This window comes from Lasiodiplodia theobromae, assembly GCF_012971845.1.
Source record: "Lasiodiplodia theobromae strain AM2As chromosome Unknown scaffold_49, whole genome shotgun sequence".
NCBI classification, from domain to species: Eukaryota; Fungi; Ascomycota; class Dothideomycetes; order Botryosphaeriales; family Botryosphaeriaceae; genus Lasiodiplodia; species Lasiodiplodia theobromae.
Window position 1 is genome coordinate 255473 of NW_023336529.1, and position 19151 is coordinate 274623.

The 19151-nt window shown below is 51.7% G+C and overlaps 6 protein-coding genes across 6 annotated transcripts; 2 read left to right on the plus strand and 4 right to left on the minus strand.

The window, feature by feature from the left end:
* Positions 1 to 467: 467 nt before the first annotated feature.
* Positions 468 to 1435, minus strand: LTHEOB_11504 (Monooxygenase FAD-binding protein; the record flags this gene model as incomplete). The annotated part of the gene is made up of 3 exons (XM_035508268.1): positions 468 to 830; positions 878 to 1310; positions 1359 to 1435. The coding sequence occupies 3 exons, from the start codon at positions 1433 to 1435 to the stop codon at positions 468 to 470; spliced, it is 873 nt and encodes a 290-aa protein (XP_035366433.1).
* Positions 1436 to 4933: 3498 nt separating this feature from the next.
* On the minus strand, positions 4934 to 9006 carry LTHEOB_11505 (Asparagine synthase; the record flags this gene model as incomplete). The annotated part of the gene is made up of 6 exons (XM_035508269.1): positions 4934 to 5170; positions 5251 to 6065; positions 6123 to 6944; positions 7004 to 7071; positions 7488 to 8788; positions 8842 to 9006. 6 exons carry the CDS (start codon positions 9004 to 9006, stop codon positions 4934 to 4936), a joined length of 3408 nt encoding a protein of 1135 aa, XP_035366434.1.
* Positions 9007 to 9698: 692 nt separating this feature from the next.
* LTHEOB_11506 (uncharacterized protein) lies at positions 9699 to 10088 on the minus strand (the record flags this gene model as incomplete). The annotated part of the gene is made up of 1 exon (XM_035508270.1): positions 9699 to 10088. The coding sequence occupies one exon, from the start codon at positions 10086 to 10088 to the stop codon at positions 9699 to 9701; it is 390 nt and encodes a 129-aa protein (XP_035366435.1).
* A 2906-nt stretch (positions 10089 to 12994) lies between these two features.
* LTHEOB_11507 (FAD binding domain containing protein) lies at positions 12995 to 14665 on the minus strand (the record flags this gene model as incomplete). Its single annotated transcript, XM_035508271.1, has 5 exons — positions 12995 to 13244; positions 13300 to 13673; positions 13727 to 14115; positions 14172 to 14388; positions 14450 to 14665. 5 exons carry the CDS (start codon positions 14663 to 14665, stop codon positions 12995 to 12997), a joined length of 1446 nt encoding a protein of 481 aa, XP_035366436.1.
* A 418-nt stretch (positions 14666 to 15083) lies between these two features.
* Positions 15084 to 16082, plus strand: LTHEOB_11508 (Amidohydrolase; the record flags this gene model as incomplete). Its single annotated transcript, XM_035508272.1, has 2 exons — positions 15084 to 15135; positions 15187 to 16082. 2 exons carry the CDS (start codon positions 15084 to 15086, stop codon positions 16080 to 16082), a joined length of 948 nt encoding a protein of 315 aa, XP_035366437.1.
* A 952-nt stretch (positions 16083 to 17034) lies between these two features.
* On the plus strand, positions 17035 to 18115 carry LTHEOB_11509 (Short-chain dehydrogenase/reductase SDR; the record flags this gene model as incomplete). Its single annotated transcript, XM_035508273.1, has 3 exons — positions 17035 to 17618; positions 17667 to 17957; positions 18013 to 18115. The coding sequence occupies 3 exons, from the start codon at positions 17035 to 17037 to the stop codon at positions 18113 to 18115; spliced, it is 978 nt and encodes a 325-aa protein (XP_035366438.1).
* Positions 18116 to 19151: the final 1036 nt, after the last annotated feature.

Genomic DNA, 19151 nt, shown 5'->3' on the forward strand with positions numbered 1-19151 from the left:
GAATTGAGTGTCTTTCTTGTTATTTCAATCTACTTGGTGTTGAACTCAATGTAGTCTCAAAATGAGTGACTAAGCTAATAAACTTCTCTAATGACAAACAACGGAGGTGATTGAGCTCATATTCAATCAGACATTTATTAATCAGGAGAAACAACGCTAATCCAATCTCTTTTACAAAGGACCTCGCCTAATCTCCAAGACATAGTCGTGCCTGGGCGGTTGTTAATTGGAAATTTATTGCTTGGTAATGTGTCTGATGCTAGCGCTTCTGGAAAGCTTCTTCAACCTGCTCAAACCTCGCATTGTCGATCGCATCGCAAAAGGAATTATACATCGCGTAGCCCAGATGCGGAATACCCTCGACCCCCCGGCGCAGTCCCCACGAAGGCAATACAGCCCACATTCTCGGGCTCCGACGACGCAATCAATTTGTTATAAGGACATAAACCTAGAATTTCACACGACATTCAAGCCACAATTTTACCACTCTGCTGCCCCTGTAGCTGCGCAAGCGCCTCTTTGATACTCATATACGGCTTCACCGAAAGAATCGCATCACTCGCACTCCTCGACGCGATCTTAGCTTGCGAAGCGCGTGAACTCCTCTGGATCTCGGATGCGCGTGGCCGGCGGACGCTGTCCCAGGTGCATAGGAGACCCGGGATGCCGTCACGGTCAGTCACATCCGCAAGGAGCACATCGAGACCTTCGACGTCTTCAAGAGCCTGATTGGCGCCCTGGCCTTGGTACGGCACCATGGTGTGGGCGGCGTCACCTATCAGCATGGTTCGACCCTTGACGTACGTGGGCAGCGGTTCCTGGTCGCGGACCTGGAATAGCTCTACTTGGGGGGTGCATCTAATTTTGCATACGGTACCGTTAGCTCATCGCGCGAAAGAAATAAGTGCAGACATTTGTCTGGGTAGTGCTCGTTTACTCGCCTGAAGACCCGCTTGAGCCACTCTGGGAACCCCTGGATTCCCTCCAACAGTTCATCCGCGCTGCCCTTAGCGTTCCACGAGTACTCGAGTTGAGATGGATTCCTAAGGCTTGTGTCTGGGACCGCGCAGGCAAAGTTCATCTGCCTGTGCCCACGGCAAGGGTACATGACGACGTTGCGGTTGCCCTCATCGCCAGCGGCGACAATCGCTACGAAGGTGCCCTCGTCGTAGTTGTACATAGCCGGCATCTGATCGTCATGCCCGATGGCGTCCTTGACAACGTCCATAGGGAGGATGAACCGATATACGGAGAGACCGCAAGGGACGGGGGTGACTGCGGGGGTGCCATTTGGGTTCGGCCTTGTGATGCTGTTTCTTGGCATCAATAGTTACTTGACAGACTGTTATGACAAGTACAGCGCCAGCGCGCTGGCGGCGAACGCAATGCTGCGTAGCCTGTTTGGGGCGGGGTTCGCGGTGTTTGCGAGGGACATGTACGAGAAGTTGGGGACGGCAGCGGCGACAAGTGTGCTTGGTGGTGTGGCCGCTGGAATGGCAGTGCTACCGTGGGTCTTTTGGAGGTGGGGGCCGAACTTGAGGGAGAAGAGTCGGTTTCATATTGAGGCGGTAAAGGTATAAGGATGTACTAATACTATTTTATTAGTGAAAACCAAGGTAGACCTGAGTCCGACCACATACTCCCACGGCCTGGCAATCCCCTCACGCCGATATTATCTAGCTGACCGTAACGCACTGAAGTGGCCCCTCACAGCCACACTGATTAGTTGCTGGTGGCTACAGCTATTTTTGTGGATTTGTGTTGTTAAACGAGACGAATGGCCGCTGCTGGAAACCCATATCCTCTGCTTCATGACTAAGCTACTGTACACGTGATATCTGTAACAAGGATTCGATGCTACCTCCGGCCCCCAAGCGTCGATAACAGGAAGACGACAACCTTGGCGTCACGTGTATCCCACTCTTATTATAAGTTTTCTTCGTGCGCCGAGGCTTTCCGACCCACTTCCCCTCATCGTGCCGTACATACCCGCACTGCGAAGACTGCGCAGTGACAAAAGCCACTTCGAAGCAATCTCATCATCTTGCGGCGAGAGATGAGCCCCCACCCCATCTTACCCCCCGACAATGCACAGGCGCCGGAGCTTTGGGAAGGGTTGGACCGGCCCTTGTATTGCTTTGGAGAGAAGCAAATATACCCGGATGAATGCCGGTACTGCGCAGACCTGCAAAGCCAGGGAAGGATTTCGAGTTTCGGACCCAAAAACCCAGGGTCACTGAAAGAGCTTTGCTACCTCGTGTTCCACACCATTCCTTCGAATTCGTCTCATGATTTCGACCTTTTCCGCGAGGAAATCGATTCTGATGGTCTATGCTCATTCTGCGACCATTTGCGTCTAAAGGCTTGGAATTGGGATAGAATCTCCGACATGGCGGTCGAACTGGATCCTCTTCCTGAAATTGAAGCCAGACAGTCAATGTGTGGATTCTGTTCTCTCGTTGCGAAGATTACGGCCCGTGTGGGACGTTCTGAGGTCGTGGCTCGTCAGAGAGATTCTGAAGGCGATTTCAAAGTTCGCCTGCAAACAAGCCGACACGGTATATTTGGCTCCCAAGGATATGGTCCATTTACCTTGCAAATTCGAAAAGGTCAATATAAACGACTCCAGACCATTGAAATAGGCAGGAAAAGGCTGGCTTCTGATCAAACGCAAAGTCTTCTAAAGGCCGAGTCGTTCGTCCCTGAGATTATCCGCTGGGAAAGAATTCGAGCTCCATTACTGGAAGCAGCCGTCGCACCCGAGCTATTAGACCCACCCCCGACTGGATTCCGACTCATCGACGTGGAAAATGGCTGCGTTGTCAAAGCACCAAAGACCTTTGAGTACGTTGCTTTGAGCTATATTTGGGGAGATGCGACATTGAACAGCCAATTCTTACACCTCTCGTTGAGCAACTCCCAAAGCTTGGAAGAACAGTACAGTCTCCAGGGCCCAGCAATTCCCGCTACCATCCAAGATGCTATGATCGCGTGTCGCGGGCTCGGGAAGCGATATTTATGGGTCGATCGGTTGTGCATTCCTCAAGATGAACACAACAATCCGACCAAGAAAATCCAGATCAACGCCATGGACCGCATATACAGTCATGCCGTTGTTACCTTGGTAGCGCTGGAAGGCGATTCCGACTCTGGATTACCAGGAGTTTCCAAGCTGAGATGCAAGCCTCGATACAAAACACAGTTCTCGGGCCGCGAATTCTGGGAAACCAACACAAATACGTGGCAGTTTGAAGATGAAGTCTATTTGTCCAAGTGGAGCAGTCGCGGATGGACGTTTCAAGAACAGGCCTGTTCTTCAAACCTCCTCTTTTTTACAGATGACGGGCTCGTGGGGGAATATTCTCGAACGCGCATGTTTTTCGAGAGCGAACCCCCAGCAGAGATGCCGATGGCCGATTATTCATCCAGGCTTGGGAAAACTGATGACAAATACGAGTTTTGTCAATTTGGTGTTCAGGAAGTATCAAGGAGAGAGTTCGGTAAAGACTCCGATGTTCTCAATGCCATCACCGGCGTCCTAAATGCACATGGAGAACACCGGTTCGGCCTTCCATTGAAAGGTTTTAATGATTCTCTGACCTGGACGGCCATTTGGCCACTTGAACGCAGAGAATCCACGAATGAGGACAGTTTTCCAACTTGGTCTTGGGCCTCAGTTCGCGGCAAGATTGTTCCGGACGGCTCGGAAGTAGTAAAGATGCCTCTAGCGACATTTGGATTTCTGAAAGAAGACCAGTCAAACACACCACGTCTCGATCCCTGTTGGCCGAGGAATATTGAATTGGACAGCTCTGGAAAAGACATCCTAGCAGCCGTGATTGCATGGCAGACAGGATGTCTCAAAACCCCTTTGCCTGAGCTTTTACTACCTACCGAAGGGCGACGATTATTTGGAGCCTTTGTACAAGAGGTTGAACGAAGCTATCCAACCTTTGTAGGCCTCTGGAAAGCAATGCACGGCATCGAACAAAAGGATTTACCCTTGGAAAACTTCCGCGACGAGTTCTCCACTACTCAGATTGAGATGGCCATGAAACCTGGACGCGTACTGGCATTGGCACAAGTGACGACATCATCTGTTCTGTTCAAGTCCGTATACGATCCCAAATCTCCAGGTCTCCCATTTGGAAGAATCGAGATCTGCTATGGGGAATCTCATGTCGGTCGTGTCAACTTAGACACGGTACAGGATGTAGCGCGTCTAGTCCTGGTAGACGACACAATGCTGGGAAAGGGACGTTGGCCGGCCATATCGAGTGAGCAACATGTGCGGTCGAACACAGATCCATATGATATCAACTTTCTCGCCTTGTCAATTTCTGCAGGGTGGGGTCCTCCAGAAGAAACGCCCACCGCTGTCACTGAAAGATTCACATTCGAGGATGGCTGTCGCCCGGCCACGAATTTGTGCATTACGACCTTGGCAATCGAGAAGAACGCGGGGGTTTCACGTCGAATAGGAGTTGCTTATTTTCGGCTGGACAGTTGGTTGAAACTACCACGCGAATTCAACGCTGTGGTGCTGGAGTAGTGGACAATTGAACGACGCTGCGAGCTCTAATCCATCCTGACGACCAATCACTCTGAATGGACTGCCTTGCCCACCGAGGACCAGCTCGGATTACGGTTCCGCATGCTCTATATGACGCTTTGGCCACGGGTCCACGGCGGACGCGGGAGCTGGCAGCGCGCCCGCGATGCGCACCAAACGCGGACCTGCACCGGCTTGCGGTTTCCATAGCCGCAGCTGCAGCTCTTCTTGATGCGCGCGCAGCTGAGGCAGGCTTAAAAAACAGTTAAGGAATTCTTTAAGCCAACAGGTAGGCAAAATTACACAGATATTTTAAAACAACAAGCTTTACGGTTTTGATAATTGTGCGCAGTTACTCAAGAAAATATGTAAATACATTCTCTAGGTGGGCTTCGCTGTTGCAACCCCAAATCGCTGACCGATGACAACCCATTGAGCAATAACAAACAATGCATTGATTGCAAGATCATCTTGTTCTTGAAACGCCTTGTCCCATTTGGTCTTCACTATGCTCCATTCCACGAAGCCCAGCCTCTCCACGTTCTCACTCGTGATGAGACGACTTAGAAGCTTGTGCACAGGGCCGCCTACTGTGAAAGCCCTTGGAGATGTGTAAGGCTGTATATATGTTAATAACATGTACGGTCGCTCTTAGAAGATGAGATGAACAGGCTTAAGATAAGTTTATATCTACTTACATGCTTTGTTCTTTTGTACACCTCCTCTGTGATGAACGGCTTCATTGCCTCTCTAAGGACCCATTTTTCGGTGAAGCTCTTCGAGTCGCTATTCCATTTGATTTTCAGACTTGGAGGTAATCCGTTCACGTATTCCGTTAGATGGTGATCCAGGAAAGGCGTCCGCGCCTCAAGGCTGTGTGCCATCTCAGTCCGATCGCCAAGATTTGTCAGCAGCATGCCAGGCAGGATGCTTTGCTGGTAGAGATATAACGCAGAGTGAAGAGGATGCCACTTGTTCTCAATCTTATCCCTGGTACAGCCATCAAGACTATTCGCAAGGTTTTCCAGGTGACTGCAGTCTCCATAGCAACGCGTCCACGGTGAAAACACGTCCAAGCCGAGGCCGCTGAGTGATTTGGAGGATGGGATTTGCTCGAGACAATGGGCACCGCGAGAAGGAATGCTCCTGCTTTCATCCAGGCCGACAACAGCGGAATGGCTCGCATTACGCCGAGTAGCTTCTGCATAGCGATATTTCTCGTCGTCGGGATTAGCATCGGATCGCCAAGCCGGATCTGGTTCGCGAATTGCATCCAAAGTTAAAGGCATGTATCCAGCAAAATGCTCATCTGAGCCCTCGCCAGTCAGAACAACTTTAGTTCCATGTTCGCGTGCAACTTTCGAAAGAAGGTATTTGCCGATATAGGCCAGACCCATGTGGCGCTGCTCGCAGTGATACGTAGCGTCCTCGAAATGAGTCGCAAAGTCGTCTTCGCCAACATGCTTTTTGATGCATTTTATCCCGAGCCAATTGGAGGTTCTTTGTGCGATATCTATGAATGGATGTTGTGAGTATCGAAAAAAATATAGATTCTTGAGGGGATACCTACCGGACTCATCGAATCCGCTATGCTCATCAAAAGCAATGCTGAAGCATGAAATACCATCCGTTTCGTTGTCGTTGCCCAGTTGCACACCCCTCTCCCTAACGAGATGCGTCACCATGCCTGCAACCGCCGATGAGTCAATGCCGCCACTTAGATAAATGCCCACCGGAACGTCGGCACGTAGCCGGATGCGCACAGCTTCTAAGAGTCGCTCTCGCACTCCCTCCACGATTTCTTCGATTCCACGGATTTCGGGAACAAGTTTGTTAGGATACTCAGCCTCCCAGTATTGCCGAATCTCCACGTGTCGAGTGCTGCGGACAAGCATGTAGTGACCGGGTCTAATGGCCGAAACTCCCTTGAAATGTGTTCGGTCGCCGCCGAGGTATCCACCTTCCATAAGGCTTCTCACGTCCCATTCCGGCTGCCACCCTAGTGGCAAGAACGCTTTTGCTTCGGCGGCAATCAGGATCCGGCCAACACCATCGAGAGAACGACTACGCGTCCAGAAGAGCGGCTTGATGCCATACCTGTCACGTGTAGCGATGAAGAGCTGATTGCGCCCATCGTATAAACAGAGCGCGAACTCGCCTCGAAGGTGCGAAAGAAATGAAAGTCCGTAGCAACGATAGAGCGCAATGACGATCTCACAGTCGCTGTGACCCACAAACTGATAGGATGTCTTTCTGGCCAAATCCGTACGAATGGCATCGTAGTCGTAAAGCTCGCCATTTACGACCGCGTGAATGTCATTGTCATGGTCATGGAAGGGCTGGTTGCCAGTCTGGGCGAGGTCGTTTATAGCGAGGCGAACGTGACCGAGTGCTTTGGTGAGTTAGTTGGTCTCTCCGCTTTTGCGCCTTGATAGAGTGTGAAATACTGACCGATGCGTTTATCCGGGCTAATCCATTGGCCACGGGCGTCTGGACCACGGTGCTTGATTCTGTCGAGACTGGAATCGAGATTCAGTTGTAGTTGCTGAAGATTTACCTGTGATGGATCATCATGGTGGATTACGCAGGTTATTCCGCACATCCTGTAGGGCCAGAACAGATTGATTCAGACACTCTTGTGGCGGTTGACTTGTATTCCTGTGTACTCGAATTCATTGTTTATATAGATTGGACAGGCTCGCACTCACGGCGTATGAAAAGCCGAATCTCCGACAGTTTACGTGAGCCACGATGGGGTAAGGAGTTTAAAAGTGCCCGTACGATGCCGGAGAACGAATCAGTACTATCGAGAAAACTATAATGCGACATTGACTAAACTCAAATGTGATCCGCACGATCCGACCCCGCTGAACGCTATATACTTCTTATTCATATTCGGAAATAATTCCACGGACTGATGACCATCTCAGTTTACGGTTCCGCATGCTCAACATGACGCTTCTCAGCACCCAGCTTCGCTGCAGTCACGGTCGTCGACACCATCTCCCTTTCATCATCGGGAACCAGGTGATCTCCAAAAGCCTCTGCAACCTCCTCAAGCGTTCTGTACCGAGTCTCTGCGAAGTTGAACCAAGCCACAACTAGAAAGAATGATGTGCATCCCACGAACACGTAGTAGTAATTCTCATGGATGGACGATAGCGCGCTCGGACCGGCCTGAGTGACTGCAATGTTGACGATGAAATGAGAAGCACAAGCCATTCCCATGACCTTGGCCCTGAGAGCTACGGGAAGCACCTCGGCACCGTAAAGCCATGTCGTGCTGTTGAGGAAGCCGTAGTACGCAACGACGAACAGGTATATGCCCAGAATGGCGAATCCTTTCCCGACGCGGTTGTCGGTGCCCTGGAATTGCCGCTGCATAACGGCCGTGTATATCTCAATGACGACGATGCTGGCGAGTCCAATCAGCAAGAGCTTCCGGCGCCCCAGCTGGTCCATCAGGTACTTGAGGGTGATGCAGTTACAGAAGAACGCAACCGTCCCGTAGACTCCGGTCAGGGCGAGGACGGCCTTGGGCCCGACACCAAGTGACTTGTAGAGCGTGGTCTGATAATACTGAATCACGTTCACGCCCGTCAGGCTCGTCATGGTTTGCACGGCAATGGACACCAGCACGCGCCGGCGAGCCAGTCGCACGGCTTCTGCAAACGATCCCACCTCGCGCTCCATCTCGAAGTGGATTTGCGCTCGCATCAGCTCGAACTCGGCTTCCAGCTCTTGCGCCGTGCAGCCCCGCCGCGTCTCGGCCAGCGCATCGCGGGCCTGTCCGTCCTTGCCCGCCCGCACCAGCTGCCGCGGCGACTCTGGCATGAAGGTCGCCAGGCCGATGAACATGATGACGCCCCAGGGGATCTGTGTGGCGAGCGGCAGCCGCCACTGGACGGCGCCGTAGGGCGCATATGAGCAGGCAAAGCCGACCCAGTTGGCCAGCATGGCGCCGAAGGAGATGCCCGCGCCTGCGATGCCGCCGATCAGGCCACGATCCTCCGGGCGGCTGATCTCGGACAGGTACATAGGGACGGTGCCTACCATTCCGCCAACGGCGATGCCGGCGATGGTGCGCCCGGCAAGAAACATGCCCATGTTGATCGCGGCTGTCTGCAGGGTGACGCCGATGGTGACGATGACGCACATCAGCTCCATGAAGCGGATGCGGCCGAGCTTGTCGCTGAAGGCGGTTTGGATGATGGAGCCGATCGTCTCGCCCGCGATCTGGGCCGAGTCTTGTGAGTACGGGATGTCAGGTGCGTGCTGGTTGAGCTTACATAAAGCGCGACGACTGCTCCGGTTATTGCATCTGAGGGATGTTGCATGTACTCGATCCAGCTGTCATGAGCGATGGTTGTGGTGACGATTCCCGTGTCGAAGCCAAACAGTAACGTCCCCATCGCTGCCATAAGTGCAATGCCAAACGTATACCAGTCAACCATTGTTGGGTGTTCGCAGAATTACGACAGTCTATATTCCGGGCCGCGGTTTAGTGGAAAGATGATGTAAAATGCTATGAAGAGCTCCGAAAGGCATTGAATCGCCGAGGCAAGTGCAACATTAAATTCAGAACAGTCACCATGCGGGTATACTATTAGCGGCAATCCGAACTGGTCTCACTGAGTGGTCTTCCCCGCTTACCCCGCACACGCTCCACTTTGTCACTCATCGTCGGGGTGAATTCTCCCATACCGCCCCAGCAAAAACAAAATAAATGAGATTTAGTAATTGGTGGAATATGCACTGGATCAGTCGAAAGATTGATGGATGGGATTATTAATAATACTGTTAAGGCACTCCACTCTTTCGGGTCAGAAAGGCCAGTAAACCAACCGAGGAACGCCTCTATGATTTGGTTTGTCTGTGGTAGTACGTGGAGACAGTCTGCTTTATTTCATTCTATGGAACTAAAAACACACGACGCCGTACTGATTCTAGTACGTGCTAATAGCCATTAATATTCTGACATTCAAGTGTGTATGGTGTCATAGAGTAGCGGTTCCCACCAGAATTGCCGTTAAACTTGCAAGCTTTGGAAAAGCAATCTTCAATGTAATACATTGAATTCAATCTATTTACATGAACAATCTAATTGCCAGAGCCATGACCGTGTTTCCATCTTATACAAACGCAATTAGTCGCTCTTAACGTAAACGCAGTCAATCGTCTGCTCTTTCTTGGTGCAGGCGTTCAGTGCCTGCGTTATAGCCCAGCGTGAGCAACCCGCTGGAGTCATGAAAGACATGTGCGCCTGGCCGTTGGCGTCGCGATCGCATCCCCAGCCGGTAACGATTGATCCGCAGCGACCGCGAATATTGTCGAGGCAACCGCCGCCGCATTGCTTGTTGTAGTAGGCGTCGTTGTCGAGATAGACATTCCATTGCTTGGCCATGATCTCATAGTTCGAGGTGGTGCAGGAGTTGCCTCGGCGGGAGAGCTTCGTGTCGCTTTGGACATTGGGGGTGATTGGGCTGGCAATGGCGCCGGCGGCGAGGACGAGGGCAGTGATGATTGAGGCGTGCATGGTTGTAGATGACTGATGAATCGTGAGAATTGCTTGAAACGAAGAGTTTCGGGATACTTACTGTCTTATGCAGAGACGAAATGTCTGAGGGTTGAAATCGAGTGTTTGAAGCGAATGTGGGAGCTGAGTAGAGGGATGGTGACTTCAGAGAGCGTGGTAGAATACCTTTCATTTATACTAGATATCTGCACTTCCGACAGACCAAATCTGCGGTGCAAAGCATTCTCCTGTTCCTCACGAGGGGAGCATCGATGAAGCTTGGGCTGTTGGTGAACTCGGGACATGGGGGCCATAAAGCTTGGGCCGTTGAAGGATTCGGAGCATGGGCCTATCGAACTGCCGGCCTGAAAAACACGGGAATCCTACTGCAGAGCCTCATTTAGTCGTTGAGATCTCTACTGTGTAAGCATCTAATTGAACTACATGTACAGGAATTCTCCAGTGATGTGGTAGTCCTTGTCGAGTATCGGGTTGCTTTTACAATTCTTTTACACTTGCTTACTTTCTAATATGACTTCTTTCTACTTCCTGTGCTCGCCAAGGTCGGCTCACGGATCACATTGTGAACGCCATGACGGACCACATTGTGAACGCAATGAAGGATTACATTGTAAACGCAATGTCTCCACCCATGCCGAGGTGTCCTGGGGTAATTTTTCTCCTAAACGTCAGAACGGGTACCTCCGTATCAAGTCACCGCCCATCCAGACCCCAAAGCACTGCTACGTGGACGGCCATTCCTTTACTCTGCTTTATGGAGAGCTTCCATAATAATGCCGGGGACACTGATCTCCCTATGAATACGCATTCTGCCGCCCCACCAACTGCTTCCTTCAAGACCTTTGAGATATATCACCGGTTTGCCTTTCGTCAATCATCCTTAAAAGCGTAAGTACGTGTTCATCTCAGTTTCCATCCAAGGCGGGAGGATTTTCTGCTTCGGAAGCCAAGGCACTTGGCAAAGACGCGGTGAGCTGATGACTCCGAAAGCACCAATTCATTGACAGCAAGGTAAAGCCGCGACAATACGAAAGTCCCTGCGCATTGGCGGTTTCCCAGCTTACGGTAGACATATCCTGGTTGTGACAACCGCAGCGGCTATGATAATTTCAGTGTAATTGCATGCCGTATATAATGTGTAAGCATTGAGGGTCGGACCTCGGCGATTTGTACGGTCTACCCTTTTTTTTTACGTGTATTTGGAAACGTTACCGTGTCGCATCAGCGATTTCTACCCGGAAAGCCAAACGGCTTAACTCCCTTTCTCCCCATCTTTGCGACCGGGACTTTACTGTAATTCGAGCCGAGTCGTGCTCCTGCCTCACGGTTTGAGCGTATTTTGCCCCGAGCCAGCCCAGCACAAGAATCCTCCGGAAACCGTTTGAATCCTTCAATATCTCGGCACATGGGAAAGACTCGTGCAAGAAGTGGATGTTTGACTTGCCGTCGACGTCGTGTTAAAGTAAGCCCCCACGCCTTGCCAATATCAGAACCTAAAATACTTATTTACTACAGTGCGATGAGGGAAAGCCACACGGCAACGCTTGCATCAGACTTCAGCTAGAATGCGGTGGCTACGATAAGCCATTTGCATTCCGCGATTCTACGGCGGATGTCAGCAAGAGTAATCGCAGTCGAAGCCAGGAAATGGGCAGCAGTTCGATCAGGCCAACCCTCTGACGTGAATCAGGGGCAACCATCACGGCCCCCGCTAATTTTGAAACCGGCTTTGAGCCACGAGCCCCACTGCAGCGCCGATACTGGATCAACTGGGGCCCCTCATTCTCCTCCAACAGTCGGTGACGTTTGCGATTCGGCGAACGAATACGCATCTCACTGGGAGACCAAAATCCTGCCACAGTTGCCGAGAGCATTTCAACATGTTAAGCATCGCTACCAAATCTATAAAGCATCCCGGACTGCTGCTGTTGTGCTTGCATCAGCCGACCTTTCTGATACACTGCGCAGCTCCCACCTGGCTCTCTCTCTCGAACATCGAAAGCGGAACCATGGGTATTACGAGGCCACGTTGCGCATCCTTGCGGACAAAGCATGGGAAGAGTCCGGTATGCGCATGGCCGCGTTGCTCCTGCTCGCTGTCTACGAGCTCACCTGCGCAACAGTCCGCGGATGCACCGTTCACCTGCGGGAAGCGGATAAGATTGTCGCTGCATGGTGTACGAACCGTCCGGCCCACTGCGATGAGAGCTGGTGCAAGCTCATCTGTGCATGGCCTGTCGTGTGGGCATAGGTATCGGTAGACAGCTCTCCTTGGGAATCGCCTCCAAGCTTCGCAACTGCATTTCATGGAACGGTGCTTCAAAAAAAAAATCCGTAGAATTGTAGAGACTTCAGCTTCAATAGGGGACATGATGATGAGCTATCATGCTTGCTGGTAGGGGGATGAATTTCAGTGATTTAAACACCCCACAGAACCGCCCAGACACGGTTTACCGTCACCATCGACTTGCCAGAATGCCGGCAGAGCAGTTTCGCACTCATGCGCGCCATTACCACGTCGGAATCGATTCAAGAGCGCCGCACCGCTATCGTACCGTGTCTCAGTAGTAGTGAAAAGTCAGAGGTTCCACGTGGTCCTATCGATTGGATGTTGCAGTCAAGCTGTGCAACTTCGTCAACCAGACTGTACCATCCCTGTACTTATCGATTTGGCATTTGGCACATAACATGATTAACAGAGGACGTGGATTCGATACAGCTACCGCTGAAGAGAAAGGAGGCCGGTACCCAGCGAAGACCGGGGATCTGGAGGGGATGCAAGGACCAAACTGCAGAAACGCCTCAACGAGCAAGAACTTCTCGCAGGTGATGTAGGTTGATAATTCTAGCTCTATATAAGTGTAGTTCTATCGAAGAAACCTAAGAATCATAGATGATGAACGAGTTTAGTAGGTGAATCCGTTGGTGAAGTTGAACAAGTTGTTCGGGTCCCAAGCGTCCTTGATGGATTCAAGTTTGGGAAGCTTCTCCGCAGTATACCACGCATCCCGGCCTTCGTCTCCACGAGCATAGTTCACGTAGACCTCGAGGCCTTTATCGCCATTCAGTTTCGACAGTTCTGCACGCCTCTGGTTGGCAAACTCAGTAATAGCAGCGGCCTGAGACTCTGTTGAAAAGCCGCCAAAGCTCAACAAACTATATTCCCGTTAGCATTCAGTTGAGCGATGAGACGTAAATGAAGAGTACTTACAGATAGGCCATGGTGTCTCTATACGGATAGGCAGTCGCGTCGTCCGGCGTTTCCAGGGTAGCCGCAGTTGGGAACATCTCGGTGGCCATGAATGCATTTATCATTCCGGTGGTGGCATAAAAGTCGATGTATGCATCAAGAGTCGCCTGGTATGTGGCAATGTCATAATCGTAAAGGTTCATGCCGTAGACCGCTTGGTTCTGGCCGGCGATGCAGCCAAGTGCGTCGGCGCCGAACCTGCTCTCGTGGATGAGGCGGTTCCATGGAATCATGCTGACGTTCGACTGCAAGGCATTCGCATTGATTAGTGGCTCAATGATTTTCCTGCCTTCTTCTTCCGGACCACCGTAGATAGCGTTGACCAGTATCACAGTCTGAAAAGAGATGTCAGCAACCCATACAGCATGGCAAGGACCGTTCAGCTGACCGTGTTATAGGTGGTGGAATACTGGATGACGCTCATAAGGGCCAGAGCGTCCGGCTGGTTTCCTGCGAAGTCCTTGATAATTTGGAAAATGGTGGCGTTTTCGCTCGCAGCAAAGAGAAAGTCGGCGTTCAAGGCGGTCCCGCCGTTGGTTTGGTCATGCAGCGTGTAGGTGGCGGATGTTATGATGCCAAAGTTCTGACCGGCGCCTCTGAGGCCCCAGAACAGATCAGTGTTCTCAGTCGCAGATGCATTGACGATTTCGCCTGTCCCCGTCACGATGGTGACTGAGTCAAGCGCGTCAATGATCAGACCATGAAGGCCTTGGTATGGTCCAATGCCGCCGCCCAAGGTGGCGCCAACCATGCCAACACATGAGCATGATCCAGTCTCTGGAGAGGGTGTTAGTGTGTGCTCAACAGTAGGATATTCAGGAGGGGTGCCAGACGAATTTCCTTTCCGGCCGCATAAACCGGGTCCAGAATGTCACGGAATCTGACTCCGCCGCCGATGGTCATCTTGCTTGCCGAATCGTCTACGGAGACAGTGTTGAAACCACTGAGGTCAATGTCGAGGCCGTTTTGCAAAGCGCTGGTTGTCGTTGAGTAGCCGTGACCGCCGCCGGTGCCCAGGAAAGGGATGCTGTTGTTTGAAGCATAATTGACCTGCAAGACTACCATCAGCGTTTTCTTAACTCCAGCAACGGAAAATCTGCAGAAGGCATACGATGATGGAAACATCTTCCGTTGTGGCAGGTTTCACGCCCACGGAGTAGGTCGGCGGGTCATACGCGTTCCACCTCTCCGTAAGGTCGGTGGGGTTGACAACGACTTCAGAGCCGGAGGAAAGATGCTCTGTAAGATACGTCTGGATGGTAGCCGGGTCAACGGCCAAAGCCAGGTTGACCACGGAGAACAGAGACAGGATGTGCGTGGAAATCATAGTCACGAATGATGAGTTTGTGAGCAATGTGCAGAAATCTCTGTGTGGAAGAGCGGCTTTTAAGCAAACGTGAGGTTGCTGTCGTAGGCTGTAGACCAATTAGGACTATCTCAGCATACCAGCACGGTTTGTGTCCAGACCCAAGCCATGCAGGGCCTGGTGCCTGCATTTCCGCCCCCGGCCCGCTGCACGATTTTCTGCAGCCAGGGTGGTGCCTGCATGTCCGCCCCGGTACCGCTGAGATTGCCGCCCTCCGATCAATGCCGGTAGTCAGCGCTGGGTCGGGCTAATATTGCTCGGGGTGGAAGCGAAGCCTCGCCGAAACATACACACCGTAAGCCAGAATAAAATCATCTGATAAACCAACAGTCTCCCCACCAGCTGAGATCCTACGCAAGCCACTCAGCCTCGGAACACGATGGAGAAAATTGACGTGCATCATCACATGCTCCCTGCTGAATACGTGAAGAGTAGGCAACCTCCCGCAGACTGCTCATTTCAAAGGCTGATATCAACAATAGAATGGAATGAATCGGGCGCCGTCCCCAAGGGCTTGACAGTTCCGTCATGGAGTATTGAGATGGATCTGGAGTTCATGGACCGCAATGGAATTCGCGCCTCCATCCTGTCTCTCAGCGCGCCCGGCTTAGCGTTTGTTGGATCCCTCGATGAATCCTTGAAGCTCTGCCGATGGGTCAACGAATACGCGGCTGAGATCAAGACCGCAAATCCTACTCGCTTCGGGTTTTTCGCTACTTTGCCACCGCTTGACCAGCTCGGGGCTTGCATTGAGGAAGTGCGCTATGCCTTTGACGTTCTCAAAGCCGACGGAGTCACGCTCCTTACCAGCTACAACGACAAGTACTTGGGCCATCCGGACTTCCGGCCTCTCTGGGAGGAGCTGGAGCGCCGCCACGCCGTAGTATTTGTGCACCCAACCAACGCCAAAACTTGGGGCGCATCATCCAGTACCGCGGTCCCCCGTCCGATTTTGGACTTTCCACACGAGACGACGCGAACGGCAGTCAGCCTCATCACGTCCAACACGGTCCGCGACTTTCCGAACTGCAAGATCATCCTCTCGCACGGCGGCGGCACGCTCCCGTACATGGCCACGAGGGTCGCAAACCAGACTGCCGATGTGGGCTTGATTGAGAAATCAGCCGACCAGTTCCTTCAGGATGCCAAATGCTTCTACTACGACCTGGCCTTGACCGCCTACGATGGTCCCATCAGCCTCCTGAGGGAATTTGCTGAGAAGGATCATATCCTATACGGGAGCGACTTTCCTTTTGCTCGAGAGAAGACCATTGCACCCCAGATTGCAAACATTCAATCTGCTCCAATTGACGATGAAACACGCCTGTCGATCAACTCTGGCGCGGCTGGAAAGCTGTTCCCTCGTTTCTGCATGTAGTTTCCCGTAGAGCCACAATCCATCGTGTGTCTTAGAATATTGCGCTCGTGGTACTACCGCAAATTTTCAAATACCAGGGTACAATCCATCTTTCGTAAAACATCGTGCAAGCACCCCATGCGGAAGTGATGCTCCGAAGGCAGAAGAGTTTCCAGGGAAAGAATAAAAATAGAGAAGCACGAGAACGCCTCGTCATTGCTCGCTTGCGGCTGTCTGGGAATATGCTATTCTCCACTAGAGGAACCGTGTCCAACATCAAGCAAGTACGAAGCCTCGCCATGCTGTAAATCCTACCAGTGATCCCGCAACCTAAAATTGGTCAGGTCCTTGGTGATTCACTCCTTCATCCGCCGCACCACCGACACGCCGGCTGGTCCGGAGTGGATTGTAACAACACGGCGCAGGACTTTCAGATTCGCAAGGCTGACTGCAACAGATAGCATTCTCGGGTTTCCCTCAAAATAACTATAGCTAACGCGATGGCTTGGGCTGCATGCTGTGTCGTGGCGCTGCCCAGGCAGATGGCTTAGCACCCAATGGAGGAGTCGAACTCCAGAAATAGCGTCAGCGTAGGCTCGGCTATGCCGGTCAGTCTATTGGTTATGAATCCTCAGTTCTCGGAGAATCTTCTGGTCAGGAATCCCGGGCGTACGAGGGCTGCTGCGATAGTGGCGCCGGTGTTCAACGCGGGAGTGGCTGAGGTGGGGATCTCTGATGGCGTCATGGCTTTCAGCCTCGTGGTGGCAACACCCCTACACAAGTGCCAATCAATGGTGGTGATGCGGCCCGGTCCATTTCGGGCAATTTTGGCCGAGGTGCACCCCAATCGCCGTGCGCGCATGCATCTTAACTCCAGACGCAGCGGCTGTTATTCCCGGAGATAATGGTATCGCCGATGTAAATATTGCGGAACGAGGAGCCATTGTTCCTCCAGTCCAATTGCACTGCAGCTATGGGTTTTGCCACCGCCCTCCTCTACTCTCAATTTTTCGTTAAACCGCCGTCTCCTTCCTCTGACTTCACCGGCCAGACCGTTATCGTCACTGGCGCCACATCCGGTCTCGGATTTGAGGCCGTGAAGCATCTGCTGCGCCTCGGAGCCTCCCAGGTCATTCTTGCCGTGCGAAATGTCTCCAAGGGGGAGCAGGCCGTGAAAGACCTATCATCGGCAAAGAGCAACGTCGAGGTCTGGCAGCTCGACTTGGGCAGCTTTTCGTCTGTCAAGAAGTTTGGCGAGCGCGTCAATACGCTCGACCGCCTGGATGCTGTAATCCAGAATGCCGGCATCATGACGAGTCAGTTCGAGCTGGTCGAGGGTTGCGAGAGCCAGATTGCCGTCAACGTCATCAGTCCCGTGCTTCTGGGCTACTTGGTCTTGCCCAAGATGCAGCAATCGGCCGCAAAGTATGGCAGTAAGGGGAGGCTTACGTTCGTGGGCAGCGATCTCCAGTTCATCGCAAAGCTGAATGAGAAGTCTGCACCAGGAAGCTTGCTCGACGCCTTGAATTCAGAGACGACCGCCAGTATGGCTGACAGGTAAGTCCTCCGTGTTCTTTCTTAGAGTGGTGGCTGACAAACCCCAAGGTACGCCGTCTCGAAGCTCCTGCTCATGTGGGCAGTGCGGGATATGGCGCAGCGATTCCCCTTCTCCGCCGAGTCTAATGTGGTCATTACCTGTTTGACGCCCGGGCTGTGCAAGAGCAACCTCGTGCGCGACGACGAGAGCTGGATTGCTGGTGTCATAAGGCGTATCATGATTGGAATTCTCGCCCGCTCGACCGAGGTAGGCAGCCGTTGCCTTGTTAGTGCCGTGAGACCAGAGCTTGGAGAAGAATGCCACGGCGCATTTCTTATGGATTGCAAACCATGCAAAGAGTAAGTCTCCACATCCCGAGCACGGCTGTTTGAACTAGCTGACGGCGCTTTCCAGTCTGACTGGTAACACCAAGACGCCCGAGATGAAGGAAGCACAGAGCAAGTTCTTGAAAGAACTGTCCACTCGCTTCCAAAGCATTAGCCCAGGAGTTCTTTGATTTGCATATTTCTGCGTTGATCAAGATGAAGTCCAATTGAGAAAATTCCTGCCATTACCGACGGGAAGCTTGCTCAGGAGCGCCTTGTGTCGGATTTTAAATGGGAGTTGGCAAATGATGAGTTTGTCACGGAATATGAAAAGTAATTCATGATACTGGACGAACTGAGCTTTCATTTTCGGATTTTGTTAAAGGCGGTGCCAACAAAGTAGCTGCTGCTTAAACAGCGCGGGGCACAAGGCCCTGGGCGAATATGAAAGCTACTTGCGCTAAGCATTACCAACGCATATTCAAGGCTGCTCAAAGTATTATAAATAACAGATGGTGTGAATGCTTTAGACACTCCGCTTTTTTACATAAACCGTCTTTCTCCTCGTTAACACATCATAGATTCGACTTTCGTTCTTTCGTTAACGTTTTACAATGCTACAATGCTATAAAAAGATGTTTATGGGATAATTATGTTATCACTAGACGATCGGTGAAAGATTCTATCTGAAATTGAATCGACCTTGACTTTCAGCTATGAGATTGTAATGCTTACGTGCAATGATTCGATTTCATGAATGAGAGTTTAAACCGCGGTTCAATCCTTTCGGTGGATTCGGCGGACCGGGATTTTATGAACCGACCGAACGTCCAGCCGAATGGTCCGAAATGGGCCGAAAGAAGGCTCGGTCGGTCCATTTTGCTCTCACTAAAAATGACCGAAAACCGAGTCTTCGGCTTCCGGTCACTTGGAAAATTGCCGAATTGGCGACACCGAGAGAGGGGCAGTTGGTTCGGTGTATACCACGCAGATGACGCCGACACCGATCCCATCGTCCCTACCCTACCTTAGTATTGGTTCATACCTGGTTCTGTTAGACCAAGATTTGTCCAGCATCTGCAGCCAATCTCTCCTACCAAGTAGGCGGGTCAAATTGATGTATTCTAAAAAGCTTGGACAACGCTTGTTAGATGCAAGGGTCAAAGTTGGTAGATGGTGAAGCCGCCTTCCGTACGATACCAGTTGTGTGTTGGTAGAAGAAACTCT